We start from the raw sequence: 23,498 nt of genomic DNA on the forward strand, positions 1-23,498 counted from the left end.
TTCTTCAGTCTGAACTAACAAATTTCCCAGAGGCTTCAAAGACAAATACAGTAGATATCTTCCTTACCTTGCATCCTAAGAACAGAGTACAGTGTCATTTTTTTTTACAGCAAACTGGCAGCTATGAAAAGCTCATCTTTGGACCACATTAAGACTGTCTGGGGTAGGTACTTGGGTCTGTCAAAATCGGTTAGTCCATCATCATTTTGTGCCCAACACTGTTGGCGTTTCATATGTCTAAGGTGAGGCTGTCTTGCATTATTCCAGATGTGAGCCCTGGGTGCGACAGTGTGGTGGTGGAGAGGCCCTCCTTATTCACATGTTTTGGACATCTTCAAAAGTGCTGGAAAGACATCTTTCAAACCCTATCTCTCATCTTTAGGCACCAAGTAGAACCCAACACACTAGTGGCACTTCTCGGGAAGATAGGAAAGGTCGACACTCTCCTCCTCTAAACACAGCGCCTCTTCTAGATAAACGCAGATTTCTGATAAAACGTAAAGACACAACTACCCCCACCCATGCTCAATGGTTAAAAGAGCTCATGTCTTCTTAAGCCTTGAAAAGATCTGCTGTGCAGTGATAGCTTTTTGCAATACATTTCACAGGGTGGTCATACAGCATTTTGTAAACCTCCAAATCCAGACTACATCATCTAGGGCTTTGCATGAAGAAAGCTACTCATATACAGGTTCGATATTAATAAATAATAAACTGGGTGCAGATAGGTTTTATTTTTTGGTCAGGGAAGGGTTTGGAAGTGGTTCTGTACACCTACTCGTCATCTTTGTAGGGACTTGTAAGCACCTTGTTTGATTTAATGGCTCTAAGACTGACCAGCTCCAGGTGTGATGTGGACAAGTCGTCAAACATTTTTGTGTGTTTCTTTGGTAAAGTTGCTTGCTGTCAGTGTTCTTTACAACCCTGCTTGCGTCTGAATGTTTAATCATGAAAACTCAATAAAAATATGTTTGAGAAAAATATAAATGCAAGTTTACATAAATGTATGTCCAGTTGACCGAAGTGATTAATCATAGTTTATAATGTCATCTTGGAATTTTACAACAATCCACAAAAATGTGCACTGAAGAGAACTAAAGAGTTCTTGATTGTAAACGAATGGTACCTGGAGATATTCTGATTCAAGGATAAAGATTAGACCTGAACCCAACAAAGGTAGATCTATTCATATTGTCCTCTTTAAGATCCAAAATAAAAAGTACAGTGAAGGTAAGATTTTATTTTTTCATTATAACTATAAATACAATGACATAATTTTACACACCTGCTTGGAAACCTTTGGTTCTTCCTCAATGTATTTCTGTTCTGCAGGGACCACAGTCTTTAAAGCAGCCTTTATCTGAAGAAAACCACATTAATGACAGGCTTTAAAGTTTCGGACTGACGAAAGTCATGCTGAACGCTCATCTAAACATTCTCACAATGTTTATGTGAACAAACATGCTAAGACAGAGCATCACACTCACAGTATTGTAGATGACTTCAATCTCCAGGTAGATGAGTCCTTTGGTGGGGCTGGTGAGTTCCTTGTTCTTCAGCAGGTACGCTCTCTGGATGCCGTTATGGACCTAAAACACAGAGACCAGTTTGAATCACTGTACAAACTGTCTGCAGAAGTTCACCTGGCCAGCACCCTTTCATACAGTGACATTATTATATTGTATTTACTCAAAGTGATCCAACAAATCTTAACAACAATGTATGTATATACTAAATTTGCAGAAACATCTAAATTCAATAGATCAATGCACTAGTGTAGTAATGTTCACACTTTCGTTAGAGCGTGCCGCCAATTCTGGATGAGTTGTTTTTTGGTCATAATGTAGGAGCACATGGTTTAAGAAGAAGAGGACTTCTTTTAAAGCACTGTGCTGAACCACAACTGCAACAGTTTCCTGGATATTATTATAGCCGCTGAGATTTCATACAATTCAATTCAGTTTCAATTCAGTTTATTTATATAGCGCCAATTCACAACACATGTCGCCTCAAGGCACTTCACAAAAGTCAGGTACATACATTCCAATTAATCCTAACCATTGAACAGTGCAGTCAGATTCAGTTATTTATTCAAATTGAATAAAAAGTTTTCTACCTAGGGAAACCCAGCAGATTGCATCGAGTCAGAGACTTGCAGCATTCACTCCTCCCGGATGAGCATGTAGAGACAGTGGACAGTCCCTGGCGTTGACTTTGCAGCAATCCCTCATACTGATTACTCATTTTTGTCCAGGCCTGTTTCATGAATTTATTTTTTTAAATAATTCTGTTGAGGCATGTTTGAAAAAGCAATGTCTGACTTTCATTTGCTCATTTTCATAGAATTTTTCTCGTGCTCGTCGTCTTCCGCTATATCTGGGACCGGGTCGCGGGGGCAGCACACTCAACAGAGACGCCCAGACGTCCCTCTCCCAGACACCTCTTCCAGCTCCTCCAGGGGGAGCCCATGGCGTTCCCAGGCCAGCCAAGAGACGTAGTCCCTCCAGCGTTTCCTGGGTTGTCCCCTGGGTCTCCTCCCGGTGGGACGTGCCTCCCAAGGAAGGCGTCCAGGAGGCATCCGGTATAGATGCCCGAGCCACCTCAACTGTCTCCTCTTGATGTGGAGGAGCAGCGGCTCTACTCCGAGCCCCTCCCGGATGGCCGAGCTCCTCACCCTATCTCTAAGGGAGTGCCCGGCCACCCTACGGAGGAAGCTCATTTCAGCCGCTTGTATCCGAGATCTCGTTCTTTCGATCATGACCCAAAGTTCATGGCCATAGGTGAGGGTAGGAACGCAGACCGACCGGTAAATCGAGAGCTTCGCTTTTCGGCTCAGCTCTCTCTTCACCACAGCGCCCCCATTACTGTGGCAGCCGCACCGATCCGTCTGTTGATCTCCCGCTCCATTCTTCCCTCACTCGTGAACAAGACCCCGAGATACTTAAACTCCTCCACTTGAAGCAGGAACTCCCCTCCAACCTGAAGAGGACAAGCCACCCTTTTCCGGTCGAGAACCATGGCCTCGGACTTGGAGGAGCTGATCTTCATCCCAGCTGCTTCACAATCAGCCGCAAACCGCCCCAGTGCATGCTGTAGGTCTTGGCTAGAGGGGGCCAGCAGGACCACGTCATCTGCAAAAAGAAGAGACAAAATCCTCTGGTCCCCAAACCAGACCCCCTCCGGCCCTTGGATGCGCCTAGAAATCCTGTCCATAAAAGTTATGAACAGGACCGGTGACAAAGGGCAGCCCTGCTGGAGTCCAACACGCACTGGGAACAGGTCCGACTTAGTGCCGGCAATGCGAACCAAACTCCTGCTCCGCTTGTACAGAGACCGGATGGCCCCTAATAAAGGGCCACCGATTCCATACTCCTGGAGCACCCCCTACAGGGCATCACGAGGGACACAGTCGAATGCTTTCTCCAAGTCAACAAAACACATGAACCCTCGAGTACCCTGTAGAGGGTATGTAGCTGGTCCAGTGTCCCACGGCCGGGATGAAAACCACACTGCTCCTCCTGAAGCCGGGGTTCGACTATCGGCCGGACTCTCCTCTCCAATACCCTGGCGTAGCCCTTACCAGGGAGGCTGAGGAGTGTGATCCCCCTGTAGTTGGAACACACCCTCCGGTCACCCTTCTTATGTAGGGGGACCACCACCCCAGGCTGCCAGTCCAAAGGCACTGTCCCTGTCCGCCACGCAATGTTGAAGAGGCGTGTCAACCATGACAGCCCCACAACATCCAAAGACTTGAGGTACTCAGGGCGGATCTCATCCAACCCTGAAGCCCTGCCACCGCGGAGCTTTTTAACCACCTCGGTGACTTCAGCCTGGGTGATGAAAGAGTACAACCTCGAGTCCCCAACCTCTGTTTCCACCAGGGAATGCGTGATGGCAGGATTGAGGAGATCCTCAAAGTACTCCTTCCACCGGCCGATAATGTCCCCAGTCGAGGTCAGCAGCTCCCCACCCCCACTGTAAACAGTGTTGGCGAAGCACTGTTTCCCCCTCCTGAGGCGCCGGACAGTTTGCCAGAATCGCTTCAGGGCCAACCGGTAGTCCTTCTCCATGGCCTTACCGAACCCCTCCCAGGTCCAAGTTTTTGCCTCTGCCACCGCCCGGGCCGCAGCACGCTTGGCCCCACGGTACCCGTCAGCCGCCTCAGGAGTCCCACAAGCCAACCACAGCCGATAGGACTCCTTCTTCAGCTTGACAGCGTCCCTTACTGCCGGTGTCCACCACCGAGTTCGGGGATTGCCGCCGCGACAGGCACTGCAGATCTTACGGCCGCAGCTACGGGCAGCAGCATCGACAATAGATGTGGAGAACATGGTACACTCGGACTCTATGTCTCCAACATCCCTCGGAATCTGGTCAAAGCTCTCCCGGAGGCGAGAGATGAATACATCCCTGGCCAAGGGGTCCGCCAGGCGTTCCCAGCAGACCCTCACTATGCGCATGGGCCTGCCAAGTCTGTCCAGCTTTCTCCTCCTCCAGCGGATCCAACTCACCACCAGGTGGTGATCAGTGGACAGCTCAGCCCCTCTCTTCACCCGAGTATCCAAAACATGCGGCCGAAGGTCTGATGATATGACAACAAAGTCGATCATTGACCTCCTGCCTAGGGTATCCTGGTGCCAAGTGCACTGATGGACACCCTTATGTTTGAACATGGTGTTTATTATGGACAATCCGTGACTAGCACAGAAGTCCAATAACAAAACACCTCTTGGATTCAGATCGGGGAGGCCATTCCTCCCAATCACGCCTCTCCAGGTGTCATATATATATATATGCATATGTGTGTGTGTGTGTGTATTTTTGAATCGAATTAAATTGAAAGATTTTTATGTGCAAAACATTGAAATCCATCATTTTTCTTCCACTTCATAATTATGTTGCACTGTGTTGATCTGTTGATCTTAACAAAATCCATTGACATTTGTGGTTGTAATGTGACAAAATGAGGCGAATTTTGAGTGGTATGAGTTCTTCTACAAGACAGTCTTTGATACTCACATTTAAAAGAGGAATGGCTACTTTTCCCAGGAAGTCTGCACTTCTGTCTCTGTCTTCATCAAACACTGACACCTCAAGCACTGAATGAACATCTTTCACATTGCTGAGGAGACAGGAGGCATGGAGTGAGAGGTGTTCACCAGAGCTGAAGCTGTATCTTCTTCATTGTCGCCTTAATTTTCTAATTGATGCTCAAAATATCAGTGCTGTACTTCAGAGATCACATCTGGATGAAGAGACCTGAAAACCCAACTAATGCAACATAACTTTACAGTTACAGAAATAGGTAATATTGTACATAGTCGTTAAATGTATGGAATTAATTAGAAGACATCAGGTTAAAATGGTAATTTTAACCTTTCGACCTTAAAAACCATTCTGTCCATTAAGAAAGAGGGATGGGATTTTTTGTTAACAATTTACTTCTTGCTGCACAGTCAGGTACAGTGTTATCATACTTTTGTAACCTGTCTTCATGAACTTTGACCTCACAAAGTCAGCACAGTGTCACACTTTGCCACTGACAGTGTTAGATCTCTTGGTAATGCATGAGATTCTCACAGTATGATAACACTGAGTGAAAGCAACAGTTATTTGTCTGCTATTAAAATAATATACCATATTGATTATTAGTTATAATAATATCACCTTCAACATTTATGCAGTGTTACTTTGATTTGATACATAGAGACAAACAAACAACATCAGGGTTCTTGAAAGCGTATTTCAGTGTAGCAGCCCACTGACCACCATCAGCAGTCCCTTTGGCTAAAATCTAAGCTCCCTCTCCGTGTGTTTTTTATGGGAGCTATTGCGGCTGCGCCGAGTCTGTTCCCGTATTCTTTCACCCTGTGACCCTGTGCGACCACTAACAGTAAAGCTTTCTAAAATCATGTCAGCATCGAAGGGTGGGTACAAACGGCGTCATATCATGGCGTTCTTCAGCACTGCTAAGCACAAATCGGATGATGGTCATTCCACTAATGGCAAGGAGCAAAATGACAGGCCAGTACTAGCACTGTGTAAGACACAGACAAGGATGTCGTTTCTGCTGCTGGAGGGCTTAACAAGCAGAAGATACGGCGGTCTGGCATCGATCCAGCATGGAAAGAAGCCTTCTAGTGGCTGGAAATAACCGCCGATGAAGCTGGTAGACCTTCACATTGGGTTATTGGCGCTCAATTTTGAACCTTTGATTTCAGTTTTATGCTAGCCATGCTATTTTTGCCAACCACTTCCATGATTTTAGCCTAACATTGACACATATAGATAGTTATTATTGTCATTATTAGCCGATGACAATTTTCCATGGAAATACCTACATTACATAGAACATTCTCTTTAGCACCCCCCCTAAATAAAACATTGTTTCTCTTTAGGCCCAACCCACCCCTCAACACCTTTTATTAGCGATTAGTGCATCTAGCATTAAAAACTGCACTTTCTATGCCTATATTCCAGAGCAGGGGTTCCCAAACTATATAGCCTGTGACACCCAAATAACAGTGCCAGAGACTGGCAACCCCCCAAGAATACATAAAATTTTCACATGCTATATTTATTTAGTCAAATTTAGAGTCAAATACATACATGTATTTTAAATAAATTACATTTGATTGATAAGGGCTGCACGGTGGCACTGTTGGTAGCACTATTGCCTTGCAGCAAGAAGGTCCTGGGTTCGACTCCCGGCCGGGGGTCTATCTGCATGGAGTTTGCATGTTCTCACCGGGTACTCCTGAACCACCTTAGGTGTGTGAATAAGTGTGTGCATGTTTGTGTGTTGCCCTTCAATGGACTGGTGACCTGTCCAGGGTGTTCCCCAACTCCTGCCACGCAATGTTGAAGAGGCGTGTCAACCATGACAGCCCCACAACATCCAAAGACTTGAGGTCTTTGGATGTTGTGGGTTCTACCATTTTCCTAAAGTTTGCTGGAGATAGGCACCAGCTTCCCCGCGACCCACTACAGAAGAAGCGGTATAGAAAATGACTGACTGACTTTGATTTGATCATATATTATTTAATTATTTAATGCCGCATTTATTTTATGGTAAATTAATTTATTTCATTTTTCCCTTTTGGCCCTCAATACACCTTAGCGGTTACATCACTATTATTCTAAAAATCACGTCACGACCCAGCATTTAGTGTCATTTGCAACCCCCTGGAGGTTCTTGACCCCTACTTTGGGACCCCTGTTCTAGAGTACATAGTTTCTTTCCTTAACTCTGAGATTCCCAAAATGTTGCCAACACTTCTTAATCCAGCATATACCATGACAGAGTTGTAAAGCTCAAAGAATGTCAGCATTCCTGTTAACTGCAGAAAGTCTTCCTCTATCTGGCATTCTCAATGAACCGCACGTCTGAACATGTGGTAGAAAATAGTTTCTTTTTAAATTGTGTCTTACACCTCTGTGCTTTTCTCTATGTCGTTTCAAACACCTCACTGATACTAAATGCAGCTTCCTTTGAGTCTTTTTCCCTCAGTAACACAACAACACCAAAGAGTGTTGTAAGTAGTTCAACCAGTCAGTTTCTTGGTGCATCTCTACGCAAAAGAATGGAATCCCTGCACAGAAATATTCTATTTAGGCAGAAATGTCAGTGTTTTCATGATAGCATGAGACACAGCTACAAAACCATGAGTTAAAGATCGAGAAAAGAATTATTTCCTCTTTGTTTGTGTTTTTTGTCTGTTTATGTTTCCACTTTTCTTTAAATCCCTGATTTACTTATTTCTCTCACCCAGGTGCTGTACATATCTTTACATGTACAGTGTGTTTTATCGTCAAACCACCCAACGACCAGATAATCCAACTAGTTCCCCATCGTCTAAGCTAAACTAGTCATATTTCCTGCTTTGATGTTCTGAAATTCAAACTTTAATTTGGGCTTTTTGGTTTCCCGACTGGAACAATCCATGAGGGCATTTTGGCAACAGCAAGCTCGTAACTCAGAATGACTCAGGGGGTATTTTATAGCCTAACAGTCTGCTGATGAAAATGTTAACAGGCCTTTAATGAAGATTTATGAGCATGATGTTGAAGCAAAATTTGACTTACAAGGTGAAGACTTTGTTCCACTCAGGACTGAGATTCTTGTATATAGTATGAGTCTGCAGCCTGTCATTATTCAGCTCCAGCACACAGAACGGGTCACTTTTACCTGAAGACAAGAGCAATCAGGTTAGAGTGTCTGTATGGTCACAGATGATTATTAAGGAAATGCAGAACAAGGAGCAACAGGAGAGGAGAAACCAGATGTACCCGTTACATCTGCAGCCATGAGTCCTTCTGCTCTTAGGACCTTCACCTGGACAATACCCACATCCTTTAAGTTGAAAAATGACTTCTTCAGACCCTGTGGCAAATATGAGTACATTGTAACATAAATAGCCTTTTAAAGTTTGTAGATAATAAATTTGAATGAACATCAGATTGCTGCTAACATATCGTCTGAGGATCTCTCTGCGCTCCTCAGGGTCCTCCAGCGGTGTAAGCGACAGGTCGGCGATGGAGACCGCCGCTGAAGCAGTCAGCGTGACCAACAGCACCAAGACACCCCGGCACTCCTCCAGCGGTAGCTCCAAGCGATGGGTCTTCTCTTTAGTCAGGGTGGAGAGGTCCAACTGGCAGCTGGAACATGAGCAAACACAGTCTTTGAGCTCATTGGCTGAACAACAAGTCTAACTGACGCTGAAGTCAAAGTCAGACCATGTGATTTAAACCAATGCAATACCCTAAAGGGAAATGATAAGGATATTTAATCTGATTCAGAAGGAAAATAATTAAAACAGAGTGCAAAAGATCTAACACTGGAATGAAGGATTTGGTTATGTAGCCATGGTGTCTCCCTAAATGTCTTCAGGTATTCCCGAAAGCATCGGAAATGAACCAAACTGATGCTCTCCATCAAACCTGATCCTTCTGTTTGCAATAGGAAGAAATTTGAAAACAAAAACTGAATCCAATCTGTGGAAACATTCACAGAATTAATCATTCTAGATTGAATGGAGTCCATCTCTGTGTAGTTTAATCACAGTATACATGGAGGAGCTGCAGCTATCCACAACTCAGGTCGGAGAATCTGTTGACTAAACATTTATTAGTCGCACACTAATAAAATCAGGCCTTTAGAGATAATTGGCAAGAAGAAAGTCACTGTTGAAAGAAAGCCAAATATTAAGTCCCTTTTGGAGTTCGCCACAAGTCATGTAGGGCATCCGCCACTGTCCAAATGCAGGTGCATTTCTGTAGTGGGTAGATTTGAACAATGCACAAGCCACAGTGGCGTGTTTGCATTTGGAGAGAAAAAAAAACGTTGCTTAATTTGTACAACTGATCTGTTGGGTGCAGCAACAAGCCTAAGTTGCCTCTTGTCTGCTATTAATGCCATTATAAGTAACAGAAGATAAACAGAACAGTAACTTTAGCAATGTGTCGCTACATTCCGGGTGTAAAGTGGGCTTTTTAAAATAAGAAATATAAAAGAACTGACAATAGCAAGTTACATGACTGAATTATGCTCTTGTTTAATGAAAGCAGCCACTCAACGTTTGTTCCAACTGTCTGCAGCAAGACTTTGTTTAGGTACAAAAGATTACAAAATGGAGGCCATTCAGGACCGCAATCTTTGAAATGCCACAAGAAGGTGAAATGCATCATTCAAGGAATTTCAGCTCCAGATAAAACTGCTGCTATGAGCCACTATGCAGCCTAATCACAGTAAAGCATGAAAAGCTGAACATACCATTTAGAAGTGCTCACGCAATCGGTTAAAAAGGAAGATCCTTCAGTGATTATGAATAGCTTTGCAAGTAAGTAATGCGTTTACTATACAGCATCTCTCATAACCAAGGCAAATGTTAAACACAAAGAAAAATAGCGGTTGGTAAAATGTTTGGGGGTGACGGTGGCTCGGGTGGTAGGAGTTTTATCCTGTGGGTTGCCGGTTCAAAACCCCGCTCTGTCCGCCTCAATCGCTGTTTCGTTGGGCAAGACTTGTATGGCAGCCTCACTTCTGTCAGTCTGCCCCAGGGCAGCTGTGGCTACAATGTATTCTACCACTGTCAGTGTGTGAATGTGTGTATGAATGGGTGAATGACTGATTGTAGTGTAAAGCTCTTTGGGGTCCTCGGACTTAATAAAGCACTATACAAGTACAGGCCATTTACCATTTGAGTAGGTGGTTAAGAAGTAGGTGGTTAATTTCCACCCCTGTAGGAGACACAGCAAACATAAGGAAGAATGTGCTGAAAAGAAAACCTGCTAGAGGTTTCAAAAGATTTGAGCACGAGGCAGAGGATCACCTTCCAACAGGACTGTGACTGGAAAAAAACAGCCAGACCATGGCGGCCAGACCATGCATTTGAATGGTCCACTCAAAGCCCAGACGTAAACTCAATTGAGCATCAATTGCAAAACTAGAAAATTGCTGTTTAGAGACTTTCCATCCAATTTAACCGCAGATAAATGGGCAAAAATCTCCACTTCTAGAATTGGCAGGCAAAAGGAGGTTCTACAAACTATTCATGGGAGCTATATGGACAATACATGTTTAATTAATTTGCAAAATTTTAAATTCATGTACCATTTTCCTCCACTGTCCTATCATGCCCTGCAACAATTTATCGTCACTGACATAGACACCAACTGACATCTTCGTCAACAAAACAGGATAGGTCTAAACTACGACGAACAATCAGGTCTGCAGAGAAGATAATCATGGCTGAGCTTCCCTCCATCCGGGACTTGGACAGATCTAGGGTCAGAGAAAGGGCAGCTAACATCTCCGCAGACCCCACACATCCTGGACATAAACTGTTCAGACTTTGACCTTCAGGTTGGCGCTGCAGAGTGCTAATGGCAAAAACCAGCCACCACAGAGACACATTCATTCCCCAGTCTCTCTCTGATGAACAGCCCTTTCTTATATACTTATAGAGATCTAAAATGTGTTCATTCAGAGAAAAGTGGAAGTAAAGTCAAATTCCTTGTTTGTGTCCACAAACTTGGCAAATAAAGCTGATTCTGACCGTCCAATGAAGTCGTCTCTCCTCCCTGTGTCTTTGTCCCACACTGTGATGTCGAGAACACCTCCGGTTTCTTCATACAGATGCAGGTCAAACTGTTCCTTCCACTGAGGACTCAGGGTTTTTGGCACTGTCTGCACAAACACACATACTTCTTAATCCCCTGCCCCAAAAAAAGTGGACTTTAATTGAACCTGAACATTTTTTTATTGTTCACTGGAGCTGCTTTTGCTACAACTAGGCATCATATACTGTAAATACTGAACAAGATTTTAAGTTTATTTATTTCACAAAGCACAGAAAAGATGCTGCTTCTGACCCACCTTGCTCTTGTACTTCTGTGGTCCTAGCCTGAACTTGGCATAGGGGTCACTCAGGCCGTTGGGGTCCATGGGTGTGAGATTCCGACCTTCGATCAGTGTGATGCTGACGATTCCTCGCCACAGCTGGGATTTCCGATGCACCTCAGTGAGACGCATTGACTGCTGCTGCTGATCCACACACACACACCCACACCCACACAGAAATGTATTCTCAGTTCTTCATTTCATTTTCCTAAAGTAATATAAGTAGGTTGGCCCAGATCTAAATAATAATTAAACAGAAATACATTCTTCTGATCTTTGCCAAATCGCTGCAGGAATTAGGATGTGCAGCTTATTAATTTCACTACATGGCAACAATAAATTCTTCTGTGGGGACTTCATCTGCAGACCACAAGATGCATGAGAAAACTACAGAATAAAATGTGGAGCTACAAAGACCTATATGTTAGCTACAACAGTCCTGCTGCATATTTGATACCCACCATCACACCAGGCTCCAGCCCCTGCTCTGACTAAACTCTCTCTGGCCGCATCAGGAATCTGCTACATGATAGGAGACCCAACCACAAAGCTACCACCACAGGTATCATTTCTTCCCTCCTGTTGTTGTCGTAATACGTTGTGATCTGAACTTTTAAAGTATTTGACCTGGATGATAAACATTATGTGGCAGAAAACGAACACTGAAATTTAATGGCAGCATCATGCTGTGGGGTTGCTTTTCCTCAGGAGGAACAGGGAAGTTGGACAGCGTTGATGAGAAGATGGATGGAGTATATATAGAAAATACAGAAACATAGGTCTGGGGTGGATGTTCACCTTTTAAGCAGGGCAGCGACTCTTTACATACAGCCATAGCTACAAAGGGAATTATTTAGATCAAAGCATATTTATGTGCTAGAATGGTCCAGTCAAAGTCCGCACCTAAAGTCAACTAAGAATCCATGACAAGATTTGAAAACTGATATTTGTAGAGACTCTCCATCCAGTCTGACTGAGTTTGAGCAAAGCAAAATGAGTAAAAATGATCTACATGTGTAGAACAGGTATAAACATAAACCCAAATAAGGAGAAGGATTGTTTCCAATGTTTCAACTCAGGGGGTTAATTACAGATGCTTGCAACACTTTCAGAGTTCTGTGTGTAAAACTTGTAAGAACCTTGTATTTCTTCCCTCAACTACATAATTATGCACTACTTTGTTCTGGTCTATAATATATAATGAAATACATTGATGTATGTGGTTGTAAGGTGATAGAATGTTGTTAATATTTTTAAATCTTAACTCTGCAGACATTGTTTAATTTTTATCTGTGCCTGGCCTTATGTATAAACTACTGGGAGTAAAAAAAACAAAACCCTGTTAAATCAGTTATGTAATGTGCATGCTCTGGATCACTTCGTTCTAATAACTTCCCACTGAATACAGCATGAACAACACAGCCTCGAATAGAACATAGAGAAGGAACGTGAAAACTAACGGAAAATGGAAATGCTGCTTTTAAAAGCAGACATAGTTAACTGAAAGCTGGTTAAGATGTCAGAACAGTTAATAAGATGCTGTGACTGCAGACACAGATAATAGGGATCCAGGTCATGATGATGGTTTACCTTTTGGGATCGTTTCCAGGACCTCCTGAGCAGCATAGTCTGAAGACAGATTAAATACATTGTTTAGAAAGGCAGCATAGAACCATATTGGAGCTAAAAGCTAGAATGAAATTCCATTATTTAAAACCACCAGGGGAGGCTATGGGACATCTCTACTTTGACTAAGTGAAGCTAAAAAACTAAAGCAGGTAGGTGTGTTGCTTTATTAAAGCCCTACAAATTAAGCAACACAAACAGATTCCAGATTTAAGAACTGTTTTATTAAGCCCTCTCTGGAGTTTCAGTTCTGGTGATTCTTCTGTTTTCTTGTTTCTTTCCAACACTTTCATTCTCCTTCCTCTTACTATCGTTTGAAACTGAATCTACTGCTCTGACTTGAGCTGCGGAACAGGCTCAGACTTGTCTTATTATTATTTCATAATGTGAATAATTCATGGATGAGCCAGGCTGTGCTTAATGGCTCAGAGCTTAGAATGCATTTCAGACTCTCGTTTGATCTGCTGATAACGTGTAGCTGAACAGAAAACAATTACAGGTTAAAACATCTAAATAAATAGCACCAAATAAATACATTATCAATAGTGATGGGTTTCAGTTGGATTGAGAAGCTTCTCTATGCTCTAAAGCAGAAACTGAAAAATATCTATTTTTCATCGTGGCTAAAACTATCACAGTGCTCTTAAAATAGAACCTAAATCAGTTAATTTGTTACAAACTCATTTTTCTCTAAGCCCACCTTGTGCTTTTCTTCATAAATTTACCCAACCTGAGTAAAAACAACCAATCAGAACCAAGGTAAGTCTCTGCACTGAGCTGATAAAAGATTCTGGAAATTGGATGCACCACTCTGACCCTGATGTCAGTTATGATTTAGAGAAAATATTTTTTGATCAGTACAGGAATGTCCCAGTCCAATCCTGGAGGTCTCAAAAGAAACTCTCGATAGCGACTACATACATTTTCTCAAACGTTTGCCTATATTTGTGTGCCCAAATGTAAAACTGTGTGCTTGCTGTTATTTCATGGACCTAAGAAATCCATGTTTTCTTAACATTTTGTTTTTCACCATTTTCAATGAAGTTCCTATCTGTTTCATGTGACCTGCTCTGCATGCTTTTCTTAGATGTCATCAGGGTTCCAGGAAAGGTGCACAGAGAGGAGCTGAAACACTAGCTATTACATTTTATGACATTCCAGGCAAACGCAACATTTTTGTGGCAGGAAAGCAACTTTTTCAATAAGTATTTGTCAGAATACAACGAACTGCAACTGAACCAAATTATCAACAAGTCATATCAAAACAAAGAGGACGCATGCTAATGTTAGCTTACCACTTCAGCAAAGTGCTCCAGATAAAAACAGCAAAACATGTGTTTACTGAGGACTATAGCTGCATGATTTTAGAAAGAAATGATAAAGCTGTGCATACGGCAGCTGATGCAATGTCAAAATATTACAGTTGTTTCCCAACTCGGTCAAAAAAAAAAACAATATTGGCAAATGTCGATTTAAAAAAAGTCCCGATTAGGCCATCCGTAAAATAAATGAGAGAAATGTTGTAGACATTTAAATGCAGATTTAAATGTCAGTCATTTGCACTTTATAGTTCTATAAAGATAAACCTCCAAGCTGCCTTTGGTCTAATGTGAAACGACCAAAACAAGTTAAATAGTCTAATAGATGTTGTGTGCTAATAAAATGAGCTAGCAGCACTGCTAAAACCACAGAATGAAAGCAGCGCTGCCAATTTGAGTGGAGTTTATTTGCATTAAACCCCATCAAGCAACGGTTACTTATGTCAGATTAGAGGCACAGGTGTGGATCAACATCAATACCCGATGCTATGTCGGTATTTCACACATTACACTGGCAAAGGAAAAAGCCATCTTAAAATGATGTGTGAATGATGTTCGCATTTTGGCATGAATAAATAACCACTGCTCATGAAGTAATGACAGTGATGTTTTAACAAACTCTCAGTTTACTGGTTCCAGCATGTCCTTGTGGTCATAAAATTTTGGTTCTTGACAGAAAGAATAAAATCACGGATACAGCCAGCTAAAATGGACTTCCTCCATGCAGCAGCTGGGCTCAGCTGCAGATATCGGGAAACTAACTCATATGTCATATGAGACTAACTATCCCAGATAGTTCTTTATAGGAGTCAGCTGAGGGGGCTGAGGCATTTGATCCAACTTTCTTTCTAAGGTTTATCCAGGTTAAAAAAGAAGGTTTAAAACACAGTACCACAACTATAAGCTTAAAGCAAGAGTCCAAAAATCCTTTCACAGAGGCTTTCTAAGTGTTTCCTTATCAGGCTGATGAGGAGTTTGTAAAGCTTGTAGATAGACTGAGAGGTGATGCTGGGGAGGATCAGTCAGCTAAGGGAGAAGGGAGGTGACAATATGCTAAATCACTGCTGCACTCACTTTATGCACATAAGGCTTCCACCGATACTTCTTAACCTCGCCATGCTACAGGAAACACATACATACAGTTTCACTGAGTGGCAAAGAAGGTAAGATCTAACAGGTGTTGTTTTTTAAGCAACAAGAAATTCATCAAGACATTCAGCGGTTTATTTATCATTACATAGCAGTACACGAGAAAAATGGGGAAAAGGTGTTACAGGGGTCTCTTTTGTTAAGATCTTTCTGTTAGGATGCTCTGCTGCTTTAATTTCTACAGGTACTGCTGCACTTTCTAATCTCTGTAATGATTAGGGGAGTAACAAGATTTCACAAAACAGAAACAGTTTGATTTATATAGTGCAGAATATTTCAGTCCATGTTTGACCAGATAAAACATTACAGTTTTCCCCATTGTTCCAATCTAAAACACAGTTTGAGATTTGAAAACTTTTATTCTGTTTGTTAAAACACAAAAACTGGCATTTTCTTTTTCTTTGCTTATGACCATTTCCAAAATAGACCATTAAAAACTGTAGTATCCGGACTGGTTCAAACCTAGACTCGATTCTAATAAACTAATTAGATTCTTTGAAACACAGTTTGGGATTTCTGAAAACCTTAAAAATATTCCTAAAACTTTATCTTGTAAACCCAATATTGTTTACTGCCTCGTCCCCTGAATTAGAGACATTCTTGGACCCCTAGTGAGGTGGGTATGGCTAACAGAAAGCTGGATAGTGGAAACAGTTCTTAATGTCTACAATTTCTCCCAAAACTGTTGTAAGCTTAAGATGTATTGTAGGAAAAATGGGGGAAACCATAAAACCTTTTATCTTATTTAATTATTAAACCTTTTGATGTAAGACCTGTGAGGAAAAACAGACATTATAACTAATACTTGGCTTTGCAAAAAATCCTTGGCTGGCAGCAACATCAACCGTATCAGACACAAAGAGTACATACTGCTGTGTCTCGCTGCTCCTCTATGGGGCTGCTTTTAGGCATCAGGGTAACTGCCAGCTCCAGAGAACCCAGGTCCTCATTGGGGAGCAGAGGGTCCTTCAGCACCAGAGTCACAGGTATCGTCCTACAACACACAAGCATGTGTTTGTGCTCAAATCATGCTCTCACATAAAAAACAAAAACACTGTTTTCTTCTTTAAAGCCGTTTCTGTTGTAGTTTTTAGATTGCATTGCATGTATTTATCTTTAGGTTTTAGTTTTTTATTAATTTTGTTTTTACAGATGTTTTTAAATGGAGCCAACTCTGATTATTTCGTTCTGTGCATTCTTGGAAGTTGTGCCAAATGACAGTAAAGAGAATGTCTTTAATCCTGTAGCCAGAGTGCCCCTCCTTCTCACACCGACAGAATGCAGCAGCAAATTTGTGTCTGCAGCTGCTGAAAGCATAATTAGCTTATTTACTATTCATTCATTTATTTGTTGTATTGTCTGGCTATATCTATGCATAGAAATAGCCACCTTAATCTTTCAGGGATGCCTGTGAATGGGAATGCAGAATTTCTGCTGCAGGTTTACATGTTTTGTCCACTGTACATGTTTCACGCAGGAATTTTATTGGTGGTGCACTGTCTCCAACTTTCACTGGAGCTTTGTCCCAATACCCACACTACACCCTACGCCCCTCTATGAGGTATGTACTTTGTACAAGTGCACGTGGGGGTTGAAGTGCACAGGTTTGAAGCGTGCAAAATTGGAGAATTGGAACAGTAGGGGTTACGTCATCGACTTGCACCTCTGCACCGTAACTGCAACTTCAAAAATGGGACTGTCGCTGTTTTCGCAGTCTTGCAGCTAAATAAATATGTTAAAACTGCAACAAGCAATTGTTTTGAGGAGAAGAAAGTGCAGGAAGCAAAGGAGGCTTTTACACCAGACTCTCGCCGCGCCAGTGTCTGTTTGAAAGGTAACTTCAGTGTTATGGCCTACTGACTGCCCAGACTCACTCTGAACCCAGTGGTATCTTACAATGTTGAGCCTGGAAAACCAATAAAAAAATGTATATCATCGGCTAGCTGTCTAAAGTTTACGCAGTTCTTATTATTCTGATTTGATGGTTGATTACATAGATGGTAGTGATTGGTTTTTGCTCAGAATGTCATCTGCAGCAGTGAATTGTGAGTAATATACTTTGGCGAAGTCCGCTTAGATGCGCGCTTAGCTGAAGTGTGGATTGAGGGCACAAAGGGGTCAGGGCTAAGGACCACTCTGGAGAATTGGGACACACTACGCCGTTAAGTTTCAATAACAAAATGCTGAATTTAAAAGATCTATGCTAAGTTTTTTTTGTTTTCTTTTGATGGTTTCAGGGGCAGGAGCCACTGAAGGCCTTCAGGCTGCATTTTGTTCATGGGTGAACATGCAGCTTAGCTTTATTATATTTAGGGAACTGGTACAGGGAACTGGTATAGGAACTGGTATTTACATTTAAAGAAGCGGTGATGCTTATCAGCATTGTGGCAGAATGTTCAGTGAGTAGGCTGCTTGTTTGTGAAAGATTAGCATATAGACTGAAAACAGGGTGAAATAGCTGGAATATTTCCATGTACTAATAAATAGAAGAAAAGGGACATCAAGGCAAGTTCGGTAAAGTTGTTTTCAGCTAACCAGAAAGCGAAATAGTTCAAATTCTCCGTCTTACAGATAATAATCGAGCTTCATCTTATATTGTAGATACTGTTGTACATAGGCTGCAGAAGGATATACTGACCTCTTTTCTCAATCTGCAACTTTTTCCTACTGCTCTAAAATTTGCAATATCTTGAATTTTTTCTGCAATTGTGTTCTTTCTGACCCACTGTTTTTGTTTGGCTGCCACATGTTCTTGGGCGAGGTCATTGGGTGAGCTATTGCTGCCAATAACTTCGTCTTCACTCTCTATAGATGATACGCATCGTTCAGGAGAAGGGATTTTCAGTGGCCTATGACCACAATTTAAGAAAAGTACAAAGTTGGCCTGTTTATGTAAAGGAATACTTTATGTAATTTTCCAGGACAAGATTTCCATTGACAAATGCATAATCTAAATAGAAAATGCTAGGTATCACACAAAGCATTTTTTGGTTCTATGGTTTTCCGCTTAATTTTTGTTTCATACTGAGTAAATGAGAAACAGATAAGAACAGAATAACATTTTTCAACCCCAAAAAATTAAGAAACTGTCTTTCTTTTAAAAGGGCTACAATGATTAATACATCCATTTTCATGAAATATTTCAGTTTAATTAAAAAGCAGGTTAAAAAGAACACACACATAATGATTTTTGTGTTTTTAATTGGAAAAACAGTAATTTTGACCCACGTGTGAAAAGGCTTGGACCCTGTCCTGGAGATGCTACTTTTTACCAATTGGCAAAATAAACTGAACTTGACTGCACTGAATGTTATACCTCGAATATTTATTAGTAGGATCAAATTGGAATGTATGAAAATGATTTCTGTCTATATGATTGGATTAAACTTACTATATAGTAAGATATATATGCAGTGCTGTGAAAGTGTTTGCCCTTCTACAGATTTCCTCTGTGTTTTCTTTTTTTCACTTAAATCTTTCAGGACATCAAACAAATTTTATATTAGATTAAAAATAATCTGAGTAAATAAGAGAAGAGGTTTTTTTTGTTATTCATAAGCAGCCTTGCTACTGTGCATTGGATCATTGTCCTGCTGCAGAACCAAAGTGTGATTGGGCTTAAGGTCCTGTAGGCTACTGATAGTTGAACATTCTCTTGGTAGTGAGCAAAATTCATAATTCCATTTATTATGGCCCAGGTCTTGGTAAACAAAGCAGCCCAAACCCCTCACACCACCGCCATGTTTGACTCTCTAAAATGCTGTATTAGTTTTAGGTCAGATTTTAACAGGACACACCTTTAACAGATACCATTTTGCTAAGTCTGTTTCCTATTGTTGAATCATGAACTCTGACCTGAACTGAGACTAGAGATCCATGCAGAGCTTTAGATGATGCTCTGGGTTGTCTGGTGACCTCCTAGTTGAGTTGTCAATGTGCTCATTGAATCACTTTGGTTGACCATTCTCTCGTGGGAATGTTTACCACTGTTGCATGTTTTCTCCAGTTAAGGATTATGGCTCTCACTTTGGTTCAGGCTAACAGAGAATTTAACTTCAGTAAATTAAAGAAAACTCAACTTATTACAGCAAAGATCCTGTTTTGTTCTTCGGAAAAGTCTGTTACGGAACATGTTGGTGTAGGAATAGTTGGCAGCCGTTTCAGAGCTACTTACTCTCCACAGAGACTTGAGACTAATGTTTACAGGCAACAATTAAACTTTTTGAAATATTTTGTTGTAAAAACAGTTAAATTTCTAATTTGTTGATAAAGCTGAAAAATATGTTTTTATTTGTATTTCTTGAACAATAATCAAGAGATTCATGGACTTGTAGATTGTAGGAAATTTCTCTAATTCTCTGATCAGTGAATCTCTGCTGAATCTTAAGATCTTAAGATTTTTAGGACTTAGCCTAACCATTAGTCAAAATCTGAAACTGAAATCAATTTTGCTTGCATCCTTATAAGCAACATTGGAGTATGTAATAATAATGAAAAGACAATTGTAGAGGTCTTATTAAGGCAAAAATCTAATTTACCTTAATGTCTGTTTATCTAGTAACTCTCCTTTTAATGGGCCTGCATTCATTTTCTGCTAAAAGCATTTGTGGTTGTTGCATTTTTCTGTAATGAAACTTAACATTAACACACACCATCAGGCATGGGTGTCTTCCCCTCGAACCAGAAAAGTGGAAGTTGGTTGATACAGGTTCCATATTTCAATTGTCAAAATCTGGCAACCACAACTACAGACAGGTGGATCCCATGGAGACATGCAACAGCAACTGAGACAAAGCAGCACATACTGACAACATACAAATAACAAAAAGTCGCTAAGACACCAACATGCAAGCAACTACAAAGATAATTACGACCACTGAATAGTAGAAAGGTTAGGAAAGAGAAAAAAACAGTCACTCGGAAGAGAGAGACAGAGCACCAACAGAGACATGCAACCACAAACCACCACAGACACAAGAGATTCACCGACAAAGACAGGAACTGATCACAAAACGACCTAAAGGACAGCATCTACAGTGCAATGACCAAATGACAAGGCAAACAGCAATTTAAATGCTCTGATATACAGCAGGTAACATTACTGTACAGCCTGCTCACACCGGACAGTACACGCTAGTTTGGATTCTTAAACCCATCTGTAAAAAGACACAAATCCTACACATGGTGACATGAACATCTAACAGACCTCTGCTGTTCTAGAGACTCCAGGTAAAGAAAAGCAGAACCCATGAAGTCGTCTTGAAGACCAAAGTCATAGTCAAACACCTGTAGGAGAGCAACAGAACATCTCCACTGACAGCTGATTCTCTTTTATCAATGATTTCAAAATGTTTTTAGTGTGTGTTCAAGCCTTTACCTTTACATACAGAGGTTCACTAAGACTGTCCACGACAAGTGTTGTCTTCTCATCCCACACTGGGTTCAGGTTTTTGTGGATGATCTTGCTTCTAAACACCTCTTTACCAGCCAGTTTGAACTTGACGTAGGGATCACTGGAGCCTAAAAAGATCAACTGTTACAGAATCATGAATGTGAAAGGAGGAGAAGAAGAAGAAAGACATCAAAGCACCTCCACGGTCTCGGATGGCCAGGTTGTGTCCTCTTTTCAGCTCGATCTCCAGCTTATACATCCCTGAGGTGGGAGCGGAAGCTTCAGCAGGGGTCCCTGAGGAACAGGAAGCCCCCATGCCCTGTCAGGAGAGATGGAGGCATTAATTATAACCAGTCACACCATTGCTGCTGTGTGAACCCCACATTAATGGAAACTCACCAACATTCTGAAGACAAATACAAGTCTTTCTGCTGGTGTTGAAATATAGCTCTCTCTATTTCAGCTACATTCACACTTCATACTGACACTGACTAAAGTGTCAAACTAAGCATGTTTCTCAGAAAACAGTTGACAGGAAATTACACTATTTAAGCTTCCTCCCAACCAACCACATTGATGGGGAGATGATGTCTCTTCCGTTTCCACATCACCACCTTCAGATGAAGCAATCCACACACAGGCTACATGAAACAGATCCCTAATACCAATTTAATTCCTAACACACAGGACTTTATGGCTGAACCTTTGTAAGAGACAAAACATAACCTCCTTGGCGGAGGTAATTAAACATTCATCTCACTACGCGGCTTTCTAAATGCCAGGAAAGTGCTGAGAATACTGCATCCTGTCAACACATGCACATCCTTTTAAATGTTCGGATCAATACTGATGAGAAATGAGGACTCTACAGTATGGGGGCAGAAAATAGCTCCACAGCAGCAAACAGCTTAAGAATTGTTAAGGGTTTTCTGTTGACTCACGTTGCTCAACAGTCTGTGAATGGGTCAGAGTTCTGGCTTTGGAAATGTAAAAAAAAAAAAAAGATCTAAAATGCAAGACATGGATTTGAATTCAGCCCCGTTTCATAATATTGTAGAACCACAGTTTCACAAGACTTATTTAACTTATTTAGCTAGATATGAAATCTTTGACCGTTCTTCTTTCCAAATACTTCAAGCATTCAGATTGGAAGGAGAATATTAGTTTCCAAATATGCTTTGATCTAAACCATTCCTATATGTTTAGGTTTGTTATCCTACTTGAAGATGAACCTTTCGCCACAGTCTCAAGTCTTTTGCAGCCTCTTGCAAGTTGTCTTCCAGGACTGTCCTGTACAGTGCCTTGCAAAAGTATTCAGCCCCCTTAAACTGGTCAACCTCCTGGCACATTTCAGGGTTCAGACATAAAGATATAAAATTCTAATGTTCTGTGAAGAATCAACAACAAGTGGGACACAATCATGAAGTGGGATTAAATTTATTGGATGTGTTAAACTTGTTTAACAAATAAAAAACTGAAAAGTGGGGCGTGCAATATTATTCGGCCTCTTTGCGTTAACACTTTGTAGCGCCACCCTTTGCTGCAATTACAGCTGTAAGTTGCTTGGGGTTTGTCTCTATCAGTTTTGCACATCGAAAGACTGAGATTCTTGCCCATTTTCCTTGCAAAACAGCTCGAGCTCAGTGAGGTTGGATGGAGAGCGTTAGTGAACAGCAGTCTTCAACTCTTTCCACAGATTCTCGATTGGATTCAGGTCTGGACTTTGACTTGGCCATTCCAACACCTGGATAAGTTTATTTGTGAACCATTCCATTGTAGATATGGCTTTATGTTTTGGATCATTGTCTTGTTGGAAGATAAATCTCCATCCCAGTCTCAGGTCTCTAGGAGACTCCAACAGGTTTTCTTCCAGAATGGTCCTGTATTTGGCCCCATTCATCTTCCCATCAATTTTGACCATCTTCCCTGTCCCTACTGACGAAAAGCAGGCCCAAACCATGATGCTGCCACCACCATGTTTGACAGTGGGGATGGTGTGTTCAGGGTGATGAGCTGTGTTGCTTTTACGCCAAACATATCATTTTGCATTGTGGCCAAACAGTTCGATTTTGGTTTCATCTGACCAGAGCACCTTCTTCCATGTTTGGTGTGTCTCCCAGGTGGCTTGTGGCAAACTTTAAACGAGACTTTTTATGGATATCTTTGAGAAATGGCTTTCTTCTTGCCACTCTTCCATAAAGGCCAGATTTGTGCATTGTACGACTGATTGTTGTCCTATGGACAGACTCTCCCACCTCAGCTGTAGATCTCTGGAGTTCATCCACAGTGATCATGGGCCTCTTGGCTGCATCTCTGATCAGTCTTCTCCTTGTTCGAGATGAAAGTTTAGAGGGACGGCCGGGTCTTGGTAGATTTGCAGTGGTCTGATACTCCTTCCATTTCAATATGATTGCTTGCACAGTGCTCCTTGGGATGTTTAAAGCTTGGGAAATCTTTTTGTATCCAAATCTGACTTTAAACTTCTCCACAACAGTATCTCAGACCTGCCTGGTGTGTTCCTTGGTCTTCATGATGCTCTCTGCGCTTTGAACAGAACCCTGAGACTATCACAGAGCAGGTGCATTTATATGGAGACTTGATTACACACAGG

General features: G+C 41.6%; 1 protein-coding gene across 6 annotated transcripts in view; it reads right to left on the bottom strand.

The window, feature by feature from the left end:
* Positions 1 to 23,498, bottom strand: part of mctp1b (multiple C2 domains, transmembrane 1b) — a 58,884-nt gene that overhangs the window by 9,061 nt on the left and 26,325 nt on the right. For 2 of the 6 annotated variants that reach the window (XM_047373615.1, XM_047373620.1), the window contains exons 2-15: positions 21,086 to 21,206; positions 20,873 to 21,015; positions 20,702 to 20,781; positions 16,366 to 16,489; positions 15,421 to 15,465; positions 12,992 to 13,030; positions 11,378 to 11,545; positions 11,058 to 11,188; positions 8,472 to 8,658; positions 8,290 to 8,383; positions 8,086 to 8,188; positions 5,020 to 5,122; positions 1,488 to 1,589; positions 1,286 to 1,360 (exon numbers count right to left, since the gene is read on the bottom strand). In XM_047373615.1, the coding sequence (XP_047229571.1) occupies positions 1,286 to 1,360; positions 1,488 to 1,589; positions 5,020 to 5,122; positions 8,086 to 8,188; positions 8,290 to 8,383; positions 8,472 to 8,658; positions 11,058 to 11,188; positions 11,378 to 11,545; positions 12,992 to 13,030; positions 15,421 to 15,465; positions 16,366 to 16,489; positions 20,702 to 20,781; positions 20,873 to 21,015; positions 21,086 to 21,206 (1,515 nt within the window). Of the gene's footprint in view, positions 1 to 1,285; positions 1,361 to 1,487; positions 1,590 to 5,019; positions 5,123 to 8,085; positions 8,189 to 8,289; positions 8,384 to 8,471; positions 8,659 to 11,057; positions 11,189 to 11,377; positions 11,546 to 12,991; positions 13,031 to 15,420; positions 15,466 to 16,365; positions 16,490 to 20,701; positions 20,782 to 20,872; positions 21,016 to 21,085; positions 21,207 to 21,286; positions 21,361 to 23,498 lie in introns of those variants that run through there. The other 4 variants (XM_047373619.1, XM_047373616.1, XM_047373618.1 and 1 more) reach the window with 4 other exon arrangements.

The sequence above is a fragment of the Girardinichthys multiradiatus genome, chromosome 8 (genome assembly GCF_021462225.1).
Source record: "Girardinichthys multiradiatus isolate DD_20200921_A chromosome 8, DD_fGirMul_XY1, whole genome shotgun sequence".
NCBI lineage: Eukaryota > Metazoa > Chordata > Actinopteri > Cyprinodontiformes > Goodeidae > Girardinichthys > Girardinichthys multiradiatus.